This window comes from Aspergillus japonicus, assembly GCF_003184785.1.
Source record: "Aspergillus japonicus CBS 114.51 unplaced genomic scaffold BO86scaffold_42, whole genome shotgun sequence".
In the NCBI taxonomy this organism is placed as follows: Eukaryota; Fungi; Ascomycota; class Eurotiomycetes; order Eurotiales; family Aspergillaceae; genus Aspergillus; species Aspergillus japonicus.
The window spans coordinates 181,137-207,351 of record NW_020291679.1 but is presented as its reverse complement, the minus strand read 5'-3'; the positions used below and the strand labels follow the sequence as shown (position 1 = coordinate 207,351).

Below are 26,215 nucleotides of genomic sequence, written 5' to 3'. Positions count from 1 at the left end.
CCCCCCCCCAAAAGGTCCCGTCGGCTGCTGGGTGTTCCATGAGAGAGTGTGAGAAACCGAACGCTGTCCGGAACGCTGTCCTCAAGCCTCCTCTTGATTCTTTCTTCCGCAAAGGCTGAGTCTTTTAGTCCGCTTGTGGTTTTTATTGTTTCTCTATTCCTTTTCCTGTTTCGTTTTATTCATTCGTTCATGGCACATACATGGCCCATCGTGGGTGATCTTCGTCTTCCTTCCCCCTCTCCGCTCGTTTCGCCTTCCTGTCTGCCATTGCCCTGTGTTTTGTGAGTCCCCTTTGGTGTTATTGACACTCCTTACCTTCTCGCATCGCCGTGTCGCACTCGAGCGCCCATCCTATTCGTTCCCCGTCGCTATCAACCGCAATATATTGCCTCGAATCGACCCTGTCCTGACTCCTTACCCACTCGATCTGACTCCGACTCCGGTATAAACAAATCAATTCGCGAGCGGGCTGCGCTGCCAGGGTCCAGCTCGTTGATGCGGATGCCCTCCCTTCGTCGTTCCGAACAACACGGTGCCTCTTTTATGCCCACGACAGGGTCGCAAGTAGCCTAAATGGCTTCTGTCGATTTAGGCGCAGATAGCGTTGAGCCTGACAACGAGGCTCGAGAGACCAACAGTAATGTCTCCAAACCAACAAAGCGCCAACGATGGGCAACACAACGAGTTGCCGGCTCAGGAGGAGCGCGGAAACGAGTCTCGATAATAGATCGGCTGCACAAGCGCCCAAATGTCGAAGAAGAGAAGCAACAACCGGCTGCAGTTGATCCGCCTCCTCCACTACCTCCAAGCCCAGTGAATTCGACGGCTCCGAGTAATAGAACGATCTACTTCAACATTCCCATCCCCGAGAACGAGAGAGATGAAGATGGGCGCCCAAAGATGGAATATCCGAGGAACAAGATTCGCACAGCCAAGTATACGCCTCTATCGTTTGTACCCAAAAACCTTTGGTTCCAGTTCCAAAACATTGCCAATATTTACTTTCTCTTCATCATTATTCTTGGTGTACGTCCCTATACTTCTCCTACCCCAGAGATAAAGGAATCCTCACTTACATCCAATTAGTTCTTCTCCATTTTTGGCGTCGCTTCTCCAGCGGTGAACACTGTTCCCTTGATCGTTATTGTCGTGCTCACGTCGCTCAAAGATGCCATTGAAGACTTTCGCCGTACCGTCCTCGACAATGAGCTAAACAACTCACCAGTATACCGCCTGATAGACTGGACCAACGTGAATTCGACTGAAGATCAAATTTCCATGTGGCGCCGATTCAAGAAGGCTTGCACCAGAGCTACCGTCACCACGTACAGGGCCACGAAGGCTCTATTTCAGCAGAAGAATACCCCTCAACCGGCAAAGGATAACCGCCGCGCAACGTTTATGTCCACAATATCTCCACGTGCTTCATTCGCTTCTCAACGTGAAGACGATGCTATTCAAATGACCTCCGTTCAGAACTTTACCCCCGATGCTCGACCAGACTGGCCTCTCCCGGCTGCGGATGTCGACTATCGATCGATGCCGGACAAAGCTGCCGGATTTCAGGCCATGGAACGAGATGCTTCTGCAACTCCTCCAAGGAAAGGTGGAAGCATAGTCGATATGTCGAAGCAAACCTTAGGGAAAGCAAGATTCAAGCGCGATTTTTGGAAGAACATTCAGGTCGGAGACTATGTTCGATTATATAACGGAGATCAGGTTCCCGCGGACGTCATCTTACTATCGACATCCGACCCAGATGGCGCTTGCTACGTGGAAACCAAGAGTTTAGACGGGGAGACCAACCTCAAAGTCCGACATGCCCTCCACTGTGGCCGCCAAGTCAGACATGCTCGAGATTGCGAGAAGGCAGAATTCGTGATCGATAGCGAGGCCCCACACCCTAACCTCTATGCCTACAACGGAGCCTTGCGCTGGGATCAGCGTGACCCAGACTATCCCGATGCGCCTCGACGGGAGATGGTGGAGCCTGTGACGATTAACAATCTACTTTTGCGTGGCTGCTCTCTCCGGAATACTGAGTGGGCTCTTGGTGTTGTTCTCTTCACTGGCGAGGAGACAAAGGTTATGTTGAACTCGGGTGTCACCCCTTCCAAACGACCCAGACTCGCCAAGGATCTCAATTGGAATGTCATCTATAACTTTGTTATCTTGTTCGTCATGTGCCTTATTTGCGGAATCGCCAATGGGGCTGCTTGGGGCTCGTCTCACAGGTCTCTAGATTATTTCGATTTTGGATCGTACGGAAGCACCCCTGCCGTTACTGGTTTCATTACTTTCTGGGTCGCCTTGATTCTATTCCAGAATCTTGTTCCGATCTCGCTTTACATCTCACTGGAAATCGTCCGCACCATTCAAGCAGTTTTCATTCATAGCGACGTCTTCATGTACTATGATAAACTGGGGATTTCGTGCATCCCGAAATCCTGGAACATCTCGGATGATGTTGGGCAGATCGAGTATATTTTCTCCGACAAGACGGGCACATTGACCCAAAATGTTATGGATTTCAAGAAATGCACTATCAATGGCGTATCTTACGGCGAAGCTTTCACAGAAGCTCAAGTGGGTATCGTCCGGCGAGAAGGGGGCGATGCCGATGCAATGGCCGCCAATGCCCGAAAGAAGCTGGCCGCAGACACTGCACGGATGTTGGGCATGCTTCGGAAAATGTACGACAATCCATATTTACGCGACGAGAGCTTGACATTCATCTCGCCAGACTTTGTTGCGGACCTGGATGGTCACTCTGGCGAAGCCCAGAGAAAAGCAACAGAACATTTTATGCTCACTCTTGCAGTATGCCACACGGTCATCACAGAGCAAACGCCCGGAGATCCTCCTCAAATTGAGTTCCAAGCACAGTCCCCTGATGAGGCTGCCTTGGTAGGTACAGCGAGAGACTGTGGCTTTACTGTGCTTGGAAGGTCAAATGATGACCTAATCGTGAACGTTCTGGGCGAGGAAAGGACATATACTGTTCTCAATACCCTGGAGTTCAATTCCACGAGAAAGCGCATGAGTGCGATCATTCGAATGCCCGATGGTAGTATACGGCTCTTCTGTAAGGGTGCGGATAGCATTATCTATTCGCGCTTAGCCCCAGGCAAGCAACAGGAGCTACGGAAACAAACTGCACAGCACCTTGAGATGTTCGCTAGCGAAGGTCTGCGTACTTTGTGTGTAGCGGATCGTGAGCTCAGCGAAGAGGAATATTTGGCTTGGAGCAAAGAACATGATCTTGCCGCTGCCGCGCTTACTGATCGCGAAGAAAAGCTCGAAGAAGTTGCAAGCAATATCGAGCAAGATCTCATGCTTATCGGCGGGACCGCAATTGAGGACAGACTTCAGGATGGTGTCCCAGACACGATTTCCCTGCTTGCTGACGCCGGAATCAAGCTGTGGGTCTTAACTGGTGATAAAGTTGAGACAGCCATCAACATTGGCTTCTCATGCAACCTCTTGGACAATGATATGGAGCTTATTGTCTTCAACATTCCCAGTGACCAGCCGCAACGGGCGTCGCAAGAGCTGAACAAACAACTGGAACGCTTTGGGATTACTGGGTCGGACGAAGAATTGATTGCTGCGCGAGGCGATCATAGGCCGCCCGCCCCCACGCATGCCGTTGTCATTGACGGCGAAACTCTCAAATTAATGCTCGATGAAGAACTGAAGCAACGCTTCCTTTTGCTGTGCAAACAGTGCAAGTCCGTTCTTTGCTGTCGGGTGAGTCCTGCTCAGAAGGCAGCAGTTGTACGCATGGTCAAAAATGGCCTAGACATCATGGCCCTTTCCATCGGAGACGGTGCCAACGATGTAGCCATGATCCAGGAGGCAGACGTCGGCGTCGGAATCATTGGTGAAGAAGGTCGACAAGCCGCTATGTCATCTGACTATGCCATCGGGCAGTTTCGGTTTTTGCAACGTCTTGTCCTCGTCCACGGCAGGTACTCATACCGTCGCATGGCGGAGACAATCGCAAATTTCTTCTATAAGGTGCGACGCATCACCAACTTCATCGTATATATGTACTGACAATTTTACCTTCTTAGAACCTGGTCTGGACACTAGCGCTCTTCTGGTACTCGATTTACAATGATTACGACGGCTCGTATCTTTTCGACTACACCTACATTGTTTTGGTCAACGTCGCGTTCACTTCACTTCCTGTGATTCTGATGGGCATTTTCGATCAAGATGTTGATGACAAGGTGTCATTAGCCGTGCCTCAACTATATATGAGAGGTATTGAACGAAAAGAGTGGTCGCAGCTCAAGTTCTGGTATGCGGTCTTACACCCCCCTCCTGCAGCCGGTACTGACAGAACCCAGGCTATATATGGCCGATGGCTTGTATCAGTCTATTATTTGCTTTTTCATGCCATATCTCTTATATAGTCCCGCAACATTCGTGCACCACAATGGCTTGAATATCAACGATCGAACACGCATGGGTGTCCTGGTTGGCACCAGCGCTGTTTTCGCGAGCAACGGCTACATCCTAATGAACTCCTACAGGTGGGATTGGCTTACAGTCATGATCAACGGCATAAGCTCCCTCCTTATCTTTCTCTGGACTGGGATTTACTCTTCGCTTGAGGCTTCAACCACTTTCTTCCACGCTGGTCTGGAAGTTTACAGCGCGCTGTCGTTTTGGGTTGTCCTATTACTCACTGTCATGATCTGCTTACTGCCTCGCTTCGCTGTGAAGTCTTTCCAGAAGGTTTTCTTTCCACTTGATGTCGATATAATACGCGAGCAGGTGTCTCAAGGAAAGTTCAAATTCCTTGACCAGTATGAGGCTTATGTCCCACCCCGAGCAGCTGAAAAAGCGGCAGCAGCTCGCGCTCTTAGCAATGAGTCCTCGACGTCTTCGGATTTCGTGAAGCCGATACAGCCGACTATGAAGCACGATCCATTTTCAGATGAACAGCAGATATTCTCTCCGTCCTATCCTCCGACCATTCGTACCCACAAGTCACACAGCAAGAATGGCAGTAGCGGAACGGCCTATGCCTCCAGCCTTGACACCACCCGACTACCTCATCCACAGCCTGTGGATTATGTTCATTATTCATCAGAGCGAACACGACATTCATTTGACCGAGTTCCACCTACATTTGAGGTGGACCAAGACTTCCAACCATCCGAATTGTTGACGCGGGAATCCTCATATCCCAGAGTCCAAGAACCCGATAGCCCTCTTAAAGGCCCTCATGATCCTCCATTGCATGCGATTTGATACCACACGCTTTACACCGTACATATATCGACCTTTCTTCACCTTCGCTTCTGTTTTACACAAGAGCCCGACCTTCGGAGTTGCTCTCCTGCAACGGGCTTTTGTCGACCTTCCTGTCCATATATTCAACCTGTTCTCCTTTTTTTGTTGTCTGACGAGTAGAGTACCCCATATTCCACGATAGAAGGCGTTTGGTACCATGGTTAAACGATCCGGCGCAATTGGTTCGCTTACATCCTGTTGACCGCATTCCAGCAGTGATTCCATTCTCTTCCAATATTTTCATTTACACCTGACCTGGGAGTCATGGCGCATTGGCCTGCTTTCCTCTTTAATGTCCTTCACCTCAATCTACCTACTTCCTCTGTACAAAAGCGTCTCATTGCATACGCGCTCAGTCTATCGCAGTCCCCCCTTTCTTTTCTCCTCCATCTTAGGTGGAACATTTTCATGCACTTGTACCATTGGATGGTAATATGTGCCCTGGAGTCGGCACGTGGAAATGAATATCATGTGAAGATGGGCCATTGGTTCTATTGATTTCTAATTTTCAAGCTCGGTGAACTTATTAATCCCTACGCCCTCCATAATCTACATAATAGTACATTTGCTGTTCAAACTGCAGTCGAACAGAATTCCGTGGTAGTCTATACTCAGTAAATTCCACCGCAGTTCCCGCAAGGTTACGTACCGTAGTGCCTGCCGCAAAGTTGGTGAGGCGCGTCTTCGCGCGTTAAGTGGATTATCGGCAGAGCATGGCTCACCGCCTTCCTCTCCAGCCAATCGTTCACACGGAAGGGACTGCACCGATTCACTACGTTTGTACCTATCGAAGGGCATCAACTTTCAATCCCGTCACATTGAACCGATCAATTTCTGAGCAGATCCGCTGCTGCTCGAAACCCAGCAGGAGGCGATACCTCGTATCGGACTGGGGAAGTCAGAATATTTCTTACTTCTTCATCACCTCACCAAATGTCCTCTTTATGAAACTTGATTCTCTCCCACCACGCCCGCCTCCGCAATCACTAGCTATCCTTCCTCCCTTCGCCGCACAGTAGCCATGCTCATACACAAAGTCATTGTGGTCTGATTTCTCAATTTCTCATACGCCCTGGAGAGGACTTTTCCAAGCCTTCACCTCCCGGTGTTTCCTTGAATCACTCTCGCTATGGAGGTCATGGATGTTATCGGGTTCGTATCCACCATCATCTACCTTTCACTGGCGGTTCACTGACCGAGTTGTTCTCCTACAGAGAGCTACAGTCTCTTCCCGATGCCATTCATATCCTGTGCCCCAGGCAGCACGATGACGATCATGGACGGTACGACGATCCCAGTCAAGTAGACGAGTCAGGGAAAACGGTTCAAGAAATAGTCACGGAGGCCAACATTCGCAAAGAGAAGTTTCTGTCCTGCATGCGTATCCTGGCCTATAATCAGGAAGGTGTCGAAGAAGTACAGTCTTGGATCTGGCGGAAACTAGACGATTCACTGGAAAAATGCGATTTCTGCATCAAGCAGTATTATACAGGGAAGATCTGGCTGATGGAGCAGCTAAAAGAGAACTACGACGATGAGGATATTGAAAAGTTTGCCCGCATGCTTGACGAGTGGGACATCAAGCGAATTACGAAGAACTTGGCCACTGCTACGGCGCAACTGAAAGAGGTTCCACCCCAGGAGATCGGGCTTCATGTATTGGACCGAGCATCCTTGCTTTCAATCTTCGAGACTCTGAGCTGTGATGCCATGTTGCGCAGTGACAGTCTCTTGCAGGAGTATTTTGATGAGCCATTCCGGCTGATCCAAACAAAGCGCAGTTTGAAGGTGTCCGACTACATCCCTGCTGTCACCCGCTTCCTGTTCGAGCCCAACCAGAATCGCAGCTTCTGGGCCATTCACTCTTGGATGCGATATTCACGCCCCCCGACCGCTGAAGAATTCGACTGGGCGATCAAGGAGGGTCTTGTTGATGCACTCAAAACCGCCTCGCAACAGCCAGCTCAAGTAGCAGTCATCCAGCGGCTGTGGCGTGGCATGCAGCTTGTAGTGAAAAGGCTGGATAAGGATCAAATTACCCATCAACTTCGCGCACTCGAAATCGATCCTTGCCGTCTCTCTGTGGACCACCTTGGTATCCCTTCACCGGGCTTACGGTTCTTACTCAACACGATACAAATCTTCTTGGAAAAGGCGCCAATTGATTTCTGGGATGCTATGCAGACGATTTCACCTCAAGCTCTCATTGAACTCGTGTTCTACAACCCTCAGCTGGATGCGTTTCTGATGCAGGCCACGGAGGGTGAGCCGTTCGAAAAGTCTGCTATGAAAGATATGTTATCATGGATTAGTCCGTTCATGTCGTCTCTCAAAGGAGCGCATCAACCCTCAGCTTGCAGATCCCTTGTCTACCAACTTCTCGACCGACTGCAGGACTCACGGTTCCCCAATCTGGCCAGGTATCATTGCTTCCACACAGGTCTGGTCATTCTCCTTCATACCCTTCGCAGCTTCACCGACCATGAATCCTCAAGAGGCTCCGTGGCTCGCATCGTACTGTCCGAAACGCTAGGTGTTGTAAGCGCAAATATTGAGAGGATACTGCGTCCTCCCCAGTTTGCGGTTGAGCAGGGACGCCAGCGAGAGATCTCATCCTTGTGTATGGACGTCATCCGTAATACGCTTGCCCTGGAGTGTCAGTCCCTCAAGAGTGACTATGAAGTGATCCTGCACCAGAACACCCTCCAACATGGAGTTAGTACATACTCTGCTGCGATCTGGGATGCGGTTGTTAGACATCTCCACGAAGATAACTTAGCTCTCTCAACCTCTGCTTTGCTTGGTATATTACCTCTTGTTGGCCTTGAGAAGTTTCCCACGAAAGGAGAGTCAAATCCGGAGAAAACTCACTTCAATGTGATTTACGGTCATTTGACCAATCTGTCTTGTCAAATCATCGAGCGCCTTGCAGATTTCAAGCCTGAACATTTGAATGAGCTATTCAAGAGCCAGGATACTAGCAGTGCTTTAATCTCCGCCCTGTTTGCAGCTGATCTGGACACATATCAGGCTGCCGTGGATCTGATCAAAAACGTTAGTGGTCAATCAGCTCGGAGAGATGCGATCTCACACCTGCTGGAATCTTTTTTCACGACAACTATGTACGGCTTGAGCTGGTCATTCCGACGTATCTCGAATATGAAGACGTTTGCCTCCGCACCAAGAATGCTGCATACGGGCACAGATATTATCGACATCCTGTGCGATAGTCAAACTGGTATGCTCAGAACCCGCAAATTGGCCGATCGACGGGAGATACTGTCACTGCAGAAGCTCTGGGAGTATTTATGGCAAGCTTTGACTACGATATTTGACTGCACGGAACAATGGCACCTCCGAGGTAATGACAAGGCCGTCATGCTGGAATTCTGCCGGGACAGCATTCAGTTTGCCGATCTCCTTTTCGGTCAATATGGTGTCTTTCTTAGCGCTGTAGTCGATGCAGACCCGAGTTCAGAAAGTTCCGCGCGAGAGAATTTTCTCAAGGCCGCAACTACAACCATGAGCGCGATGGTCAAATGGCTTCGCTTGAAGGACGAGTACTTGGCGACAACTTTAGTTGGACTTGTGTCGAAGATTCTGCGACGTTTAGGGGAGCTCAGCGTCACGACTGTTAAGCAAGATGCATTGAGCTTCATTGAGGGCGTCGCGGTGAACTATACCGTCAAGACAATATTGACCTTGCGGGAGAAAGCGGAGCTTGTACAGGCCCTAGAAGCTTATTACAAGAAACCCATTGTCACCGCATCAACAGCCAGCCTCAAGAAGCAGAGCATGATCACCTCCTTCGCCAAACCCGTTGACCCGACGGCCACTCCCAGCCCTCCAAAATCAGCTGATGAATTTGATGATAACATTCCTGACGATGTCCTATTACAAATGTCGCGATCTGTCGAATTAAACAAAGAGAGGCTTGCCATCGAAGCCAAAAAGAAGGCAGAGAGAGCGGCGAAGGCTTTGCCTGCCATTCCTAAGCCTGCTCCGGCTCCTCTAAAGCCAAACGTGTCCATTCAAGCTTTCCGCGAGAAGCGTGAAAGGGAGCGGGAGGCGAAGAAGAAACGTGACCTAGCGGAGCTGGCACGATTGAAGAGGAGTCAGCCAGCAATCGGCGTTGCTGAGCAGACCGCTGAACAGGGCTCCGGCTTGCTAGGACTTGGGGTCAAGGGCAAAGATCACAACGTCCCCGCTGATAGTATGATGGTTTCCTCGGGATCAGAGTCTGAGTCTGAAAGCGAAGATGAGCTTGACAAGGAACTATTCGGCGCCAAGTCGCGCTCAAAGCCCGACGCCGTCAAAGCTTATGAGGAGAGCAAGCGGATGTCCTTGAAACAACAAGGACCCGTGAAGAAGATCAAGCAAGTTCGGTCCGCTAAAGACATGAGAGCACGACTGGCGCCTGATTTATCCTCGCTGCATCGCACAATCCTTGGTTGGGATTTCTTCGCTAATGGTGATCTTCCTCCAAATTCCGGACGGACAGATTACAGTCTGGTGTCCAATGCTTTCAGAGACCCCATCGAATACCAGAGAACCTTCGAACCCCTCCTCATACTGGAAGCCTGGCAGGGATTCCAATCGTCGAAGGAAGAAGGTTCATTTAAGCCGTTTGAGATCAAGGTGGCCACTAGACTGTCTGTGGACTCCTTTGTGGAAGTGAACACTGCCGTGTCAGCTCTCGAGGCTAAAGACTTTGGCATAGGAGAAGCAGACATCGTCTTGCTCTCTAAGGCCAGGTCGCCGACAGCGGACTCGTCTGCGCCTCATTGTCTCGCTAGAGTCTCTGGAATCAAGAGGAAGAAGGGTACCGTCGAGATCTCGTACCGGGTCAATCCAGGTAATCCTTTCATCAACTCCCTGGGCCCTGGTACTTCAATATGGGGTGCAAAGATCACTTCAATGACTCCACTCGAGCGCGAGTATGGTGCTCTCAAGGCTCTTCAATACTATGACCTGTGCGAGGAGATTATCAAAGCGAAGCCGTCACCTATCCTCAACTATTCAGATGCGAGTCTTAAACCTATCGCTGAAAACTACAACGTCAATCCTGCCCAGGCCAAAGCAATTAAGTCGGCTCTGGACAATGACGCTTTCACACTCATTCAAGGACCCCCCGGTTCTGGAAAGACGAAGACTATTGTGGCCCTCGTAGGTGCTCTTCTGAGTGGCTCCCTTGGCAATCAAGGAGTAGCAATCTCACGCCCCTTGGCTTCGAGTAATGCTAGACCTGGTGGGAGAACCACAACTTCGAAGAAGTTGCTTGTCTGTGCTCCCAGTAACGCTGCCGTGGATGAATTGGTCATGAGATTCAAGGATGGCGTAAAGACCATAGATGGTCGTCAAGAGAAATTGTCCGTCATTCGTCTTGGAAGAAGTGATGCCATAAATGCCAATGTGCTGGACGTCACTTTAGATGAGCTCGTCAACGGGAGACTAAGCCAGACAAGTAACAAAGACCCGGGCGAAAGAGACCTGCAGAAGATCTACATGGAACACAAGGCTGCCGATACGGCCTTCAAGGAGACACGTGCCAAGATTGACCAATGCAGAGCTCAAGGCTTGCCTGTGCCCGAAGAGTTGGAAAGAGAAAGTGAACTCTACAAGAAGAAAAAGACCCAATTGAGTCAGGAAATTGACAACGCAAGAGACAAAAACCATTCAGCGGCGCGTGATGCTGATTTGAACAGAAGACGCATCCAGCAAGAAATCATTGACGGTGCTCACGTCATCTGTGCGACGCTCAGCGGAAGTGGACACGAGATGTTCCAGAATTTGAGCATTGAATTTGAGACGGTTGTCATCGATGAAGCAGCACAGTCGATTGAGCTGAGCGCTCTCATTCCCTTGAAGTATGGGTGTTCCAAGTGTATTCTTGTTGGTGATCCGAAGCAGCTGCCACCTACAGTTCTTTCAAAGGTCGCTTCCAAGTTCCAGTATGAGCAGAGTCTGTTCGTCAGAATGCAGGCCAATAACCCTAGGGATGTGCATTTACTTGATATTCAGTACCGTATGCATCCCGAGATCAGTGCATACCCTAGCTCTGCATTTTATGATGGCAAGCTGCAAGATGGCCCCAACATGGCTCGCCTTCGCGCTCGCCCCTGGCATCAGAGCGAACTTCTGAGCCCTTATAGATTCTTCGACGTGCAAGGACTTCACCAGAGCGCTGCCAAAGGTCACTCTCTGATCAACTTGGCGGAACTTCGTGTAGCGATGCAGCTCTATGAGCGTTTGTTGGCAGACTTCAAGGGCTATAACTTCGACGGCAAGATTGGCATCATTACACCCTACAAAGGTCAATTACGCCAGCTCAAGACGCAGTTCTCTGCCAGATACGGAGAATCTATTCTCAGCAGGATCGACTTCAACACCACGGATGCTTTCCAGGGTAGGGAAAGCGAGGTGATCATATTCTCTTGTGTCCGAGCCTCCAATAAAGGCATTGGTTTCTTGGCTGATATTCGTCGTATGAATGTCGGTCTGACGCGTGCTAAATCGTCACTCTGGGTGCTTGGTAACTCACAGTCCTTGGTCCAGGGCGAGTTCTGGAATGGCTTAATCAAGGACGCCCGCAGAAGAAACGTGTACACAGACGGCGATGTTCTGTCAATACTCCAGCGACCGCAGTTCACCGGGTATAAGAATGTTGAAATGCTGGACTTAGAAGCACCAGAATCTGCGCCTCTCTCAAGAGCAACATCGGTTGGCTCCATCTCTCGGCCTTCCTCGGTTTCTCGCGAGAAGTCGGAATCGCCCTTCCCTGCATCAGCATCCGGGAAAGGCACACCGCCGCCTCCCCTCCCCGAAGGTCCATCCGGGGGTGGTAATGGACTGGACGTAACACGCACGTGTGGGATCTGTGGAAGCTTCGATCACATGACGCACAATTGTGACAATGACGACGCGAAGGAGGCAACCAGGGGCACCTGCCTTAGGTGTGGTGCGACAGGCCACACGCGTGTCAATTGTAAAGAACAGCGTTGTGTGGAATGTGGGCAGACTGGACATGTCGCAGATAAATGCCGTGCTGGCACGAGCTTATCGAGACAGGAGAAAGCAAGGATTAATCGGGAAGAATTCCATCTTTCTCAGCGGCAAAGGCAACGGACCGAGCAACAGCGACGTAGGCAACTTGGCGGGCACGATCCGAAGGTGCCTATGGTCCAAGCGACCAATGGGCCTTCGCCGCAAGACCGGAAAGACTCTGAGCAGATCAAGGTTGAGAACCGCGATCTTCCAGGCAAACGAAAACGCTCCGATTCACCTGTACTGGATGCTTCCAACTCATCACGACCGCGGAAGGATGGTCCGAATTCAGCATTCGTGAATGCTCCCAAGGGTCCTCGACGCAAGATTGATGCAAACATTCCTCCTAAGACAGAGGTAGATGGTCTTCTCTCTTGTATCAAGATCTAGACCGTGACTAATTGTGAACCACAGGACTTGGTAAAGCCGTCTCGCGACGGACCTGCGTATAACTCGAATTATGGACAGTCCCACCATGGACCCCGGCCGGGCCAAGGTTCTGCAGGTGTATGTATCACTCCATGCAATTTGCTTCCATCACTGGCTAATCTGCTTCCTGTAGCCTGCCCCACGCCCTCCGCAGCCAAGACCTGGCAACAACTCCAGACCCCCCATGATGCGCAGGAAGAAGGAAGCCGATCCGTTTATAAGACCGAAGCGAAGATGATCATCTCTCTGATAGCATTCGATTTCGATCCCCAGATTCTCGGTCCGTTGGTGGTCCCGTCGTTTTCTCTTTTCATACATGTCATAAAGCACTATTGAAGTGCTGGACGATCGCTTGTATGGCATATGACAATGCATATCTGCATGCAGGATGCACTGTCGATGATTTTGATCAGTGCCCTCTTTGCTTCTCTAATGTATTCTGTGACTTGACGAGCCACATTTGGGCCCATTTACGCGGGTGTGACATTCTCCACTATTCACTCTGTGCCGTTGGGAGTGCTGACGGCACGAGGCTTGTCATAACACGGTGTTCTCGAATTCTTCCCTTGCGCCTCAAGCATCAGCGGCGTTGTGTCAGCATTCTTCTGTGACGTGGTTCTCGTTGTTTTATTGGAACAGGCATCATTGGCAGTGAGAGGATCGAGGAAAATACTATCGTCTGAGGTCCGTCCCCATTGAGTCAGGGGCAAAGGGCATGGGGGTGTGAGTAGTCGACTGGTTGAGTTGCATCATCAGGCCGATTTTTTCGTCTAGATCAGGTAGAATAATTGCTCGCCAGGGCTCCTTGGGTAAAGGGTAGGGTAATAAGTTGGTGTAGCCAGTGATAGATACATGCTCGACAAGTGTCTAAACCCAAGACTCAATCTGGGCGACATGCACTCGTCATGAAGGGACGAAGATCAAGCTGTGGACCTCTCGAGGTCTTTTCTGGTTGAGGATAAGACCTGACGTTTCCGAGCTCTATTTCCATGTGCATGTGCCACTGCAGTGCTTGGGTTCCTACGGGTTCTGAACCCCCAGTGAGACACATAGATTGTCTCATCTAGTTGTGGTGGCGACGATAATGGTGATTCGGACCGGCTCATTTACTATGCCTTTGTTCCAATGCGACTGGATTCAGTTGCCTTTAGAATCGATCGGAAAGGATGAATGAACCACCTATCTCCTCCCCTTTCTCTGATGACACCGCACGGATCCTCGATCGAGCAGTGCAAGAACCACGGGTTCATCTTCTCTTGACGTAATGAACCTGGTCCATTCCTTATCCTGGTATTATTCCATTTCAAACCGACCATGTTCAAGTTTCAACTGGAAACATTATCGTCATCAATTGTCGACTAGATACTCTGACAGTTGAAGATGACATGCTAGTGCTGTCTCAGAAGCGCAGAGGGGAGGGAGGAGTTCGCATTCGGAGAATAATTGCTAATTGGACTTCTGGGGAGGGGGAAGGAAATGGGTTGCATAGACTGCTGTACTCCGTAACGCAAGTGAGTGAGTGCGAGAGCAATAAGTTACCATAGGAAGGGGGAGAGGGTGAAGAAAAAAGGAGGTGCATGAACTATCGGCTGCAAGGGAGTCCGTGGCGCTAAATTGGGATTTCTCTGGTTATTTTTCCTTCTCTTTTTTTTTCTGTCTCTAGCCGTCGATTGAGTTTCTCGATGATGATACTATTTTCCTTTCTTCAGATATTGGTTTATCGGGATTAGAGGGGGAAGGTAATAAGCAGAACATCAAGAACAATGAGATGTGCTTCATCAGACACATGAAATTCAACACCGGTTTTGGGCCCCATTGACGGACCACTCCTATGCAGTCTCATCTGTTCATTACTCGTTCTGTGTGGGTTGATGATAACCTCGTATGATTTGTCTAATTTATGGTGTTATGGTTGCTGTGTCAATGTGGAGAGAGAGAGGATTGATGCTTGTTTGCTTCCACACACACGCCTACAGTACAGTACATACCTAGACCCTCGTAGCGTTCGATAATGCCCACTCTGTACGGTCGATTGCCACTCATTTTCTTTGCTGCTGGACTATTGAGGCTTCTTTTCATGGGAATCCTTTCCCTTGGTGCTGCATGAACCCGTTTTGATAGGGTTGGGTTGGGTAAGGGCTGATCCTCTCTGTGCTACCACCAGTGTAGCAACAGTTTGGAAAGAGAGTTGGTTGAACAGGGGAGGAGGAGTAAGTTACTCTGTACTGTACAGTGGCCAGAGAAAGAAAGAGAGTCTTGATGATGATGATGCGCATTGAGAGAAACCAAATGGGTATGGAGTAGAATATGACCTGTCATCGATCCCGAGAGGTTCCTTCCTTCCGTCTGTGCATCTGTCACATTGAACACCAGTCAGTCAGTCATCCACTGCATCCACTCCGATCGGCCACTACTCTACTTTAGGTTCTTTCTTCCTTTGAGTTACTGTAACAATCGCCGATGGGATTGTTACGAGGCTGACACCTCACTTCCCAGCCATTGCTCTCCCCACTACGGAGTACTCAACTACTCATCCACTGCTGCATGGACAGTCAGTCAGTATGTCTGCCGATAGGTACAGTACTGTTCATCCACTTATCCCTCGATTGTTGGGTATCAACTCCATGCTTTTCATTCGCTAATGGGAACCCAATTGAACCCCTCCCTGAGATAGAGAAAAAGAAAACAATAACAAAAAAGAAACGAAATGAAACGAACGGTGCTGCCATCCCGGCCATCCCGTGGTATCCCTTGCGTGATATCTAACGGTTCCTCTAGTATCTCGTTCGAAGGGAGACAGCAAAGACCGAAGCTGCAATCATGAAGTCACACGAGACCATCACAGAACCAAAGGGCTGGTGATCACGCCCTAGGATCATCGATAATCGCCGTTCGAAGTTTGACTGGCCCTCCTTCGTCGATTTGTCTGACGCAGGTCTGCATAAGAAAGGACAAGAAAAAAAAAAGGAAGATGCGCCATCCTGTTGACGATGATGACAGGGTCTATCCAGCCCAGCAAATAGTTGTCCGGCACGGACTCGATCGCTCTCGCTTGGAGCTATTTTTACTTTTTTTTGCTTCTAGCTTGAAATCTTGACTCTTGTTGTCCTTTTACTCCTCTGGCTTTTTTTCTGCCCCTTCCAATTAATGATGACTCCACATCGGCCTTGCGTGTTCTCTTCCCCCTCCCGCTACCTCCCCCAATGCCCTTGGGGTGCCTGGCTGGCCACCCTGGGCTCGTCGAATCGCGACTGTCTAGTACCAACTCTATCTTGCAAGCTATCGAGAACGAGGGCAAGCTTCTCATTCGACGATTCATCACAATTCTGCATTGGCCTACAGATCCTGGGAAAGATCCCCCCCCGGGCTCTAGTGCAGCAAGGGCCTGACAGCTCCTCGAGTTCCCTTGAGGTCTTCATAAATTCGAGATACCTCGTCCCTTGGGCTGTCTGGTCTGTTCACTCTCTCTCTTTCTCTTTTTTTTTTTTTTTTTCTATTCTGGGTGAACACTTCGTGCGGCGACGGGGTGGGCAACAGTTGGGTCACGGTCGGCTGTATATACAAATCCCGTGCACACATCCCAGCTGCATTCTATCCTTTTGTTTCATTCCTTCGTCCCACACGCTCATTACCCAGTCAACTAGCTTTGTCAGTGCATCACACCTGCCTAGATACCGAGCCGCTGCCCTGCGTCAGATTTCCTGACTCAATTGATCTTTTTGTTGATTGCTTGTCACGCTCATTGGTCTCGTCGCTCTGCCATACTCAATGCTGACCTTGCCTGGTTCTTGTGCAAGATCCCGTGGCCATTCGAGCAGCTGGTAGATAGCTGCGGCTCCCATGCAACGGAGGACCAAGTCATATGACAGCTTAGTTGCACCGAGCCCGATTGTCCCAACCTGCCGATCGAGTTCCAGCACATCCCGCACGGGGCGCTGCACCATGTCTCCCCTCTCACAAGAGTTTCAGGCAGAGGGCCCGGCTTTGATCATATCTGATTCGAAGAGTGATCAAATGACCGACTTCCTGAAGTATATCGAGACACCAAGCGGGGCCCCGCAGTCGACGGGGGCTCGCGATATATTCCGAGCCGGTCAAAGACGTCTCCGACAACTTGCTCAGCGCCCACGGAAGAACCTCGACCCCAGATCCAAAGCTGAAGAGACTGCTCGTCAGCTGATGGCGCTCCAGGAGGGGGGATTTCTACCGTCACATGTCGCCCTATCACCCAAGCTTGCACCCAAGCGATCATCCCATAAGAAAAGTTTAGACTCGAGCCGTTCTTCATCCAGGTCGATCTCGAATCTCAGTTTCAAGTCCAGTTCCCGCAGAGACGTCGAAAGCATTGGACAGCCCTGGCTGAGTGACCCACTGGAAAAGAAAGACAGGCCTGATAACCAAGCCAGCCACCCTTGTTCGCTTGATCTCCGGGAATTGACCTCAATGGTGGAAGCGGCAGTCGCATGCCCTACGCAGCCTGACGATGTCGACCCACCCCCTTATCGGCCAGTCGAGATTTCTGAGCAGAGTGCCTCGGGGCCAAATGAGAATCGGACTAGCTCACTACATCCGTCATCGGACCAGACCACTCGCCGCATGAAATGTATAGAAGAAGGGGATACTTCGGCCAGTGGACCGGGTATAGATGCACTTGTAAGAATAACGTTGCCCCGATCAGCTGCGTGAGATGCAGCAGGTCTTGAAAAAAGGACATAGCTAACTTGCAATAGTCCCAACCCACGAAGGGCCAAAGTGCAGATTCCCGTCGATCTAGCACAGAATCCAAGGCTTTGGCATCCGAACCAGTGTCAGCTGGTGCACAGAACACTCAAACCCAGCCTCCTCCAACATTGAAATTGTTTCCCGATACGCTGCCCCCGCGAGTATCTAGTAAGGGAGCGTGGCGCATATCAGCTGGCCGTCAAGCAGCGCCCGGCGGAGCCCATCCTCTTGCGCCTGCCCATCGTGCTATGGCTGAGCCCGGGAGTGAAAGCACTAAAGTAGAAGGGGATTCTATGACCACAGAGCAACAGCCTAGCACCACTCCCGATAATCCGAAACCAGGGGATCTGCAAGCAAAAAAAGGCACGGACAGCTCGAAGAGCGAGCCGCCGAAGAAAAGCTGCCGGCGGCCTTCCTCCTTGCCTATGTGCGCCATCGATGCATTTCCCCTTCCAGCACCCATGAGACCTCTGCCATCATTACCCGAATTGGGTCCTGCTGTTACTGTCCATGAACGGACAACGTCCGCCCGGCCCGCATCATCGACAAGATTGATGCTAGGCGGCAAAAGGCCAATTGCTCAGAATGATGTTGAGACAAATGATGACAACAATGGCGGACCAGCGGGAGTTGCACCAGATGCGCCTGGGCCCAATACTCTGGTGCGAACAGGCCCAAACCGTGCGGAGCGAGTCATGGTTTTGAAGAAGCGCGATGTGACTACAGGCCGTCTCTATCTTAAGGGCCTGGAACCTCCTGAAGAAGGGAACGAGGAGGAACAGCCGGCCGGCGCATTGACCCCGGAGCATAAGACCTCGCGAAATGATGAAGATATCTCGGACGCTCGCAATAGCATCGAGCACCAGCCGGATTGCAACAAACGGTATCAGCGAATAGTGGCTTCGGAGCCCCCATCGCCACCACCGCGCTCACCCCCACCGATGAACCCCGCGAGACATTCCACGGGTCAGACTGGTCGACAGTTCTCGGCCTCTTCGAACAAGTGGGACCAGGGCTTCTCCGAAGATCCCGAGCTACAGTCAAAGCTCAATAAGACAATTGGGGTACAGCGAAGCGGCAGCGTGGGTAGCTCAAGCACTCAAGAGAGGCTGGCCAAAGAGAAGAGTCTCAAGGTTCGCTCTGAATCGCCGCTGCCATCGTCTGATGACGATTGCACCGGCGCAAGTAGGCGGACTCGCCCAGCTGCTGGGCGGCGACGTCGTTCCAGACCGACCCCCTTGGCTTTTAGGGAGCAGGCGACAAACAGACCTCGCTCTGCCAAGGGGTCGTTATCAGGACATAAGGTTCCACTGACCCCCAGAGACTATCGACTGCATGGCTTTGAGGGCCACTCACCGGAGTCCTACTACTCCCGAAGGAGCAACCAGTCGCAGGACTCACGAGATGCCAGACAGTCGTCCCAGATAATTGAGGCTCTCGAGGAGCGCATCACGCACCTCGAGCGACAAAATAAGATCCTACAGGCTGCTCTTTTGGCGGCGCTAGATGTTGGCACCAAGCAAAGTCTGGAGAGTGTGCTTGGGGGGTTGACCACGCCCCCGGCGACCGCAACTCCAGGCACGGGGAGATCTTTCTCGTCAGAAACCAGTACTTCAGTGTCGACACGTGCACGGAAGTCGTACTCGAGGAGAAGCAAGAAACCGCCTTTCCGGCCTGAGAGCTGGATTGCTAGTCCAGGGTCTAGTCGGAGGGGTAGCTATGGGACGGATGATAGTGCCCATGTGCAGGAACTCGAGGACATGATCGAGGACTTTGACTTGGACTGGATGTCGGAGAAGTCGGAGGCTTAGTGCAGGGAGGAGATGCCAGGATGGTACATGGTGTGTGATGTGCACTTATTGGGTGCTCTATTCTAATTATTCTTTCTTGTGAGTATTATCATCGACTTGAGTCAATCTTGTACAGCTTGGCTGCGCCGCGTCATTCCTTGATTTCCTTTGTGTTTTGTCCTTTGGATTCCACGATACCACTTTGTTTCTTTAGTTTTGGGCCTGTGTATTATGAGCAGCATTGAAGATAGTTTATGGATCGGCATGCATTGGAATTTGTTGCACATTTAGGTCTAGAGGGGATATTTCTATGCAGTGTAGTGCACTTGAGGCCCCTGATGAGTCAGCATGTAGACGGGACCAGCAAAACAACACCGCCATAAACAGCAATCAGCAAACAGCTCAGCTCAGCTCACAGCTCACAGCTGAACCACTGCAGCTTGACCCCTCCGCAAAGCTTCTACGCATTTCTGCTTACCAGACAGTTTCTTGCTCAGGCAAGACATGTTGCATCCCTAGCCAAACTACTCCACTTAACACTACCCTCCTCTACCATCTCAACCAGCACAGCGCCGGCTCCGCGGCCAACCAGAAATTATGGCGACCACCTCAACCGTACGTCTCCGTCTTCTGTGTTCGGGCTTTTAACAGTGCGAAGACTCTAACTGAACTCATTGATGCAGTCTCCTCAAATCCCCCATCACGTCACCGCCCTCCTCTCGCATCTCACCTCGCGCCCCGGCGTGCAGTCCACCTTTATCCTCTCCCGCAAAGACGGCTCCATTATTCAGAGCACGGGGCTATACGCCTTTTCGCCGACGACCCGTCGCCCAAGCAGCAGACCTACCACTACAGCTACAGCTACACTGCTCCCCAACCCAGCCTCATCGCCGTCGCCGGCCACAGCCCCAGCTATTCTCCCAACCCCAACCCCGAACACTGTCCCCGTCCCCGTCCCCGTCCCCGTTCCTGGTGGTCCTACAACCCCGCACCCGGACCAACCCCAACACCAAGAAGAAGAACAGCCCACCGACCCGACGACCCCTGACGCCACGGAAACCACCCCCGCCGCCGCCGCTGTCCCAGCTACCGAAGAGGGAGACGAAGGCGAAGGCGAAGCAGCCCTCGACCAACAAGACGAACCCCCAACGAACACAGACCCATCCCCCTCCTCCCCGATCGCCAATCCCGACCCCACCACCTCGCAAACACCACCATTAACTACACTCCCAATTCGAACCAAGGAAACAGCAGCAGCACATCCAGAGCAACCGCAAGAGCAGAAGCAAGAGCAACCGCAAGAGCAAGAGAAATACACCCCCTCGCCGGCCGAGACCCTCGCCGCGCATATCTTCGCCTATGTGACGAGCGCGGCGGAGTTGAGTGCCGTGTTGGCTGATCCGACCAGCTCTTCTGACGGGTCTGCTACTGCTGCTTCTGCTGGTAGGCAGCAGCATGGATATGGGGCTGTGAATGGGGTGTCGGGATCGGGGTCGGGGTATGAGGCCGGGAACCGGAACCGGGAATCTGGGCACGGGTACGGGCAAGGACAAGGGCAAGGGGCAGGGGAAGGGGAAGGGGAGCGCGACGAGGAGGACGGAGAAGGGGATGAGGTGAAGCTGTTGCGGTTGCGGACGAAGAAGCATGAGATTGTGGTGGTGCCGGATCGGAAGTATTTGCTTTGTGTGGTGCATGGGCATGGTTCTGGCGGTGGAGCGGGGATCGGGGGTGGAGCGGGGGTTGGTGTGAGGAGGTGAGTAAGGCGAGATGATTTGTGATACCCGTGATAGGTAGTGAGAGTTGATCGGAGTGTATGGTGTATAGGTAGGTAGGAAGGAAGGAAGGATATACCCGGTGGTTTTACTTGGTACTGTACATGGAGAGGTGTGGTGGTTTCATATGAAGTCTGTCCTGTCCAGTCTTCTTGAGCGTATGCATGTCTAGTTGTGAGTACTCTGAGGAAACGATAGTAAGAATGCCGCAAATCCCACCATAACGTTAGAAATAAGCCGTAACGATAGAACCTCTCACCATAACAATAATCACCCCCTCCATCAGTACAACCACCCCTAACCCCCCCTAAGCCCCTCTAAAAAAATAAAAAAAAAAAAACCCCCCTACTCATCCTCCCCAGGCAACCGCACCCCCTCCCCCCCCCTGCCACTCCCATCCCCCAAATCCCCCGCCGACCCCCACCGCCCAACGCCCCTCCACTCCGACAAATTCGCCCACCCGATCTGCTGCAACCCGCCAAACCCGCCCACCCAATACACCTGCTCGACCACCAACCGGGCCCAGAAGCTCTGATGCGGGGCCCCCTTCCGGTGCGGCAACCACGCCTTCGCATCGGGATGCGCCCGCAGATAGCACTCCGTCAGTCGCGCCTCCACCTCCTCCGCCTCCTTCTCCGCCCCGGAAGTAGTATACTCCGCGAAATCAATCCCCTCGACATACCCCAAAAGCGTGACGCGGGGCAAGCCGGCCGGACTCAGCGGGAAGCCCGGAAACACGGGCTCGGTGCGGTTGACGTGGTCCCACCACGACAGGGACAGCGAGAGGTTCGAGCCGTGCGCGGTGTTGCGGAAGGTCGTGGCGATGTGGAGGGCCAGGAAGATCGGGTTGCCGTGCCCGCCCCCTTCGCGCTCTGGCCCTTCCGGGGACAGGGCGTGCTCGCAGTCGGAGAGGTACTCGATCAGGCTGATGGAGTGGCCGGCCACGTTGTCGGGGATGTGGGCGTACGCGCGGGAGTCTTTGGGGAGCGGGGACGGGAAGATGGTGGAGGCCGTGCCGGTCGGGGAGAGGGCGAGGAGGCGCCGTGCGAGGAGGGTGGATTCGAACCAGCTGGGGGCTTTCGAGATTTCTTCCTCGTCGTCGTCGTCGTCGGAGGCGGGGTGGGATGGCGAGAGGAAGGGGGAGTCCGGGGAGGGCGAGGAGTGGATGTGGTAGGGCGCCGGGTCCTGATGCTCATGCTCGGGCTCATACTCGGGCTGGAGGAGGTGTTGCGTCGAGGACACAGGGTCGAAGACCGGTGAGGCGCTGCCGATATGCCACAAAGTGGTGCAGAGGAGGGCGAGGGTGGAATAGAGGGTTATGGCGGTCGGGGCCATCTTCGCGGAGGTGCTCAGCACTGCTGCTGCTGCTGCTGCTGCTGCTAAGCTGCACTCTGTGCAAGCAAAGAGAGAGGGAGGGGGGAGAGCTTGCTTGTGAAGAGAGAGCGCTTGTTAAGAGACAAGTCGTGGAGGGTGGTTGTTGATGAACAACAACCGAGGTGACGCCAGATGAGGGGAAGAATGGGCTTGGGCCTTGGGCCATGGACCATCTGATCTTATCTGATCCCGCTAGACCCGACTTGTCGTCCCACTTTCGCTCCATCCGCTGCTTGCAGCATGTGACCTCCCTCCAGAAGTGAGGTGGACCGGTGAATGACCTTCCGGGCTCGTCCGACCTCGCTGCCTGATCCGGTCCCTTCCGGATGCTTCTGCCTCAGGCGACACTGAGGCGTGGGCACTGGGCATGGGCAATGGGCTGGCAACAATGAGTCACTAGCGCCGACTAGCGTCTCCCCGGTGAACCAACGCAACAGACCCAAACAAACGCCCCTGACCACTGGCCACTGGCCACTCACCAAACATTGGATCACCCCCCGCCTGACCAGTCCATCCACATTTCCAACATCATACTTGCGGTGAGTCATACCAGCGCCCCCGAGGACCATCACCTGATTGCCCCTTTCGGTCCCCTCCAGAGTGAACTCTGGGCTTGGTAGACTAGGTAGATTACGAGTAGTTGGGTGGCGGCAAATCAGTCCCTCCACTAAACAAAGGCTTCAAGATTGATAACACATAGTATTGGTCATCGTCAGAGCCAATCGACTCTCATGCTTCTAACTATCAAAGAGTATCCGACTCAACTCCGCAGGGTGCGAGGTAAAATGTGCAGCCCCTCCCGATATGATGATGTGCACCCGCAAGCAGCCAATATCAAATATAAAAAAAAAAAAAAAAAAGCCCAGGCCCTTCCCATCACACTCCAGTCCCGTAAAAACAAATAACGATAGGTCAATAGGTAGGTGGTAATAAATGTGGACAAGAAATGGAAAGTGTGCAGACGAAGACCTCCCCAACGTACATCGTACATCAGTGACCGCAAAGCCGCAGCCAGACAAAGAAAAAAGCAACAAGACTCCACAGAGTTGGAAAACCAGCTGGAGGGTATTTACAAAGACCATGACTTTTGTTTTCCCCTTAAGAACGCGCACGAATGAAAAAAGTTCGCACAAAACTTTTCCCTTCCCAGAAGGCGTCTTCCACTGCTGTCCTGCGAGTACACAAAGAGAGTCACTCGTTCGACGAGCTCAGAAAAGTCAATCAGAATAGGATTAAGCAATAGCTGATTTGTAAAGCGTTGCCCTCGAATTCGGGGCTGGAAGTGAAGGAGTGAAGGCACCGAGTTCAACCCAAGTAGTCTGCTCGCATGCTCGGGTGAAGTGCAACCTTCCTAGCTTCGCTACCACAGCAGGCCCGTTTCATGCCGGCCGGACCGGACAGCGGCGCCGGGTAGTTCAAAGCATTCAACTGATGCAGAGTAAGTGACGGCGCGGAGCCAGGTCCAGATCCCATCAGAACATCCGCCATGCTGCCATCATGGAGCACAGGCCGCTCGGCCAGTACACTAGCCTTGGCCAACTGACGCACATGACTCTGTAGGAGCATATCCTCCGATCCAGTGCGACCGCGCTTACGGCCTTGGCCCGTGGGTTTGTGCTGACGGGAAGTGGCGCCAGACAGTTCACACAGGCTTTGGGCCGCCTCATGCGTGGAGGTCAGATCGATCGGGTGCTCCATCGAGTAGCCGGACAGGTCCGGAACTTGACCGATAGGACCTGTGTAGCTCTCCGGGGAACTGTAGACCGGACCAAGCGAGACTTCATCCGGGGGAGACACGATGGCCAGATTCTTTCGGCCCTCCTTCAGAGAATTGCCAGTGCAGCGGAGCGTAGCCTGCACGGCCAAACGAGGCACAGAGGCCCCAGTAACCGAGGAGCACGACGACATGGAAGACGACCGCGAGGACTGTGAGGACAGGGTCGACACATCCGACACCATCGAGTCCGGAGACGAGGTGGAAGAGGCCGAGCGAGCCAAGGAAGACCGGCGTACGAGGCTAGGGTAGCCATCAAACGTGCTAGGCTTAGGACAAAGCGATAGCGGCGGGCGCTGGTCGTAGACCGACCGCGCCGTGCACATACCTTGTCCCTGCGACATAGCAGCTTGCATGTAACGCCGGTGAGCAGCAATACCGCCAGCACTCACTGCAGGAGTGGAGGCGATGCTCGGCTGAGGGGTCATCTGGGGAGTCGGCAGCATCTGAGGCTGTGGCATGGGTGGAAGGGACGGCAGGGAGTTCTCCCGTTGGACCATCGACTCCAGAGCCAATGGAGGCAGAGTAATCGAGTCATTCGTAGGAAGCCTGGGCAGCTCCCGCCGGGTCGAGGTGCCGCGGGGAGATGGCGATTCGGCCACGGAACGGGAGTCGAACGCTCCCATGCTCGAGGGAGTCGCAGGGCTGACGTCTAAGTCGTCCAACTCGGGGGTGAGCTTGGGAATGATCGTGCGCCAACACTGGCCATCATCGACCGGCATGCTGCTGGCGCCCGGGGTGAAGCGCAACACGATGTCAGTCCAGCGCTGGAACAGTGACTCGGGGATGTGGAGTCGCCAGTTAACTGCTTCGAGGAACATGAGCTCATTCTGGTTGATCTCGGCAGTATTCAAGCCGGAAATCTTGCTCCAGGCACGAGCGGAGTAGTTGCGGTCCTGAAGGTATTTCGAGGCGAGAATCAAAGCCGCCAAGAACATGCGCCGCCCGCATTGCATAGCCCGACAAGCGGACTTGCCTCGGGATTGGTCTTGCGTCAGATCGTGGCGGGGCACGTGCGACTTGATCTTGATCAAGTAGTACAAAGCCACCTGCAACGTGCTGTAGCTAGTGCGCGAGCGACGGAGTGTCTCTTGGATGAAAGTGCGGAGGGGCAGCACGCCTTTGCAACCAGTCGCCGAATCACTCCGGAGCGACACTGCGGATAGTGGCCAAATGGCCTCGACGATCTGCGACGCGGTATCTTCATGGGGTGGTTCTTAGCTCCGATACTTTTTTTGACCAACGTGTTCAGGAATCTCTCCACAACTTACCGACAAGGTTATCAACGAAGTTCACCTTCCGCTCCGACTGTCTCAAGAGACAGGGCGGAGGCCGCGGGCATGATGCGCCGTTCGCCTGGGTCGCGCTGTTGGTCCGCCGAGGATGCTTACGCAACTCGGGCGGGACAACGGCCGACTCGGCAACTCGGGGAGCGTTTCCCCTTAAGCAACCACGTGCTCCCACCACCGGGAGGCCCCTTCCACCAGCCGAGTATTCCCCTTCATTCTCCCAGATCACGTCCACCGGCAGCGTGGCAGCAGAGGAAACCGAGCTGTGGGCAAGCCCGCCATCCAGCGAGAAGACCGAGGAGGTCGAGGAAGAGGCGGAGGAAGAGGCCGACGATGCGTAGGGGTGCGCATAGGCTGCTCTGATTTGAAAGTTCGGGTTTGGATCCTTCAAACCCAAAACGTCAATCCCTGACATATCCGGGATGATGTCCAGTCGAGAGACCTTGAATACTTTTAACAGATAGAAAAAGATTCGAAGTACCTCAAATGGTCATCCAGAAGGCTGGCAACCTGTTGCTAGACTTCTCAACTGCTGAGGAGCCGCGGAGATGGCCAAGAAGAGTGCGTTTAAATTTGTACCGGGATTGTCAAGTAACCGTTATGCTGTAGACCGTAAACGAGTAGCCGTAGGACAAGAAGCCGTCTTTTTATGAGCAGGCGACGGCAAACCCTTAGTAGCGAAGAATCGCCAGCGTGGTATGAGTCGAAAGTGAA

At 52.5% G+C, this 26,215-nt stretch overlaps 7 protein-coding genes across 7 annotated transcripts; 4 read left to right on the top strand and 3 right to left on the bottom strand.

Moving 5' to 3' along the window:
- The first annotated feature begins 346 nt into the window (after positions 1–346).
- Positions 347–5,418, top strand: BO86DRAFT_147304 (phospholipid-translocating P-type ATPase). Its single transcript, XM_025666266.1, has 4 exons — positions 347–1,026; positions 1,087–4,020; positions 4,077–4,306; positions 4,356–5,418. Exons 1-4 carry the CDS (start codon positions 574–576, stop codon positions 5,263–5,265), a joined length of 4,527 nt encoding a protein of 1,508 aa, XP_025525657.1. The 5' UTR covers positions 347–573; the 3' UTR covers positions 5,266–5,418.
- A 1,018-nt stretch (positions 5,419–6,436) lies between these two features.
- BO86DRAFT_381066 (putative tRNA-splicing endonuclease) lies at positions 6,437–13,018 on the top strand (the record flags this gene model as incomplete). Its single annotated transcript, XM_025670750.1, has 5 exons — positions 6,437–6,459; positions 6,522–12,292; positions 12,341–12,708; positions 12,766–12,858; positions 12,914–13,018. 5 exons carry the CDS (start codon positions 6,437–6,439, stop codon positions 13,016–13,018), a joined length of 6,360 nt encoding a protein of 2,119 aa, XP_025525656.1.
- Positions 13,019–16,250: 3,232 nt separating this feature from the next.
- BO86DRAFT_147264 (uncharacterized protein) lies at positions 16,251–19,364 on the top strand. The gene is made up of 2 exons (XM_025666265.1): positions 16,251–17,433; positions 17,511–19,364. Exons 1-2 carry the CDS (start codon positions 16,621–16,623, stop codon positions 19,311–19,313), a joined length of 2,616 nt encoding a protein of 871 aa, XP_025525655.1. The 5' UTR covers positions 16,251–16,620; the 3' UTR covers positions 19,314–19,364.
- Positions 19,365–19,705: 341 nt separating this feature from the next.
- BO86DRAFT_411408 (uncharacterized protein) lies at positions 19,706–21,404 on the top strand. The gene is made up of 2 exons (XM_025674583.1): positions 19,706–19,907; positions 19,976–21,404. Exons 1-2 carry the CDS (start codon positions 19,890–19,892, stop codon positions 21,047–21,049), a joined length of 1,092 nt encoding a protein of 363 aa, XP_025525654.1. The 5' UTR covers positions 19,706–19,889; the 3' UTR covers positions 21,050–21,404.
- An 89-nt stretch (positions 21,405–21,493) lies between these two features.
- On the bottom strand, positions 21,494–22,171 carry BO86DRAFT_277200 (uncharacterized protein; the record flags this gene model as incomplete). The annotated part of the gene is made up of 1 exon (XM_025667280.1): positions 21,494–22,171. A coding segment is annotated over one exon (678 nt), but the record flags the coding sequence as incomplete, so codon positions are not given.
- A 920-nt stretch (positions 22,172–23,091) lies between these two features.
- BO86DRAFT_147053 (uncharacterized protein) lies at positions 23,092–23,631 on the bottom strand. Its single transcript, XM_025666264.1, has one exon. The coding sequence runs from the start codon at positions 23,518–23,520 to the stop codon at positions 23,176–23,178; it is 345 nt and encodes a 114-aa protein (XP_025525652.1). The 5' UTR covers positions 23,521–23,631; the 3' UTR covers positions 23,092–23,175.
- On the bottom strand, positions 23,632–25,916 carry BO86DRAFT_435543 (putative G1/S-specific cyclin Pcl5; the record flags this gene model as incomplete). Its single annotated transcript, XM_025675967.1, has 2 exons — positions 23,632–25,413; positions 25,484–25,916. 2 exons carry the CDS (start codon positions 25,914–25,916, stop codon positions 23,744–23,746), a joined length of 2,103 nt encoding a protein of 700 aa, XP_025525651.1. The 3' UTR covers positions 23,632–23,743.
- Between the last annotated feature and the right edge of the window lie 299 nt (positions 25,917–26,215).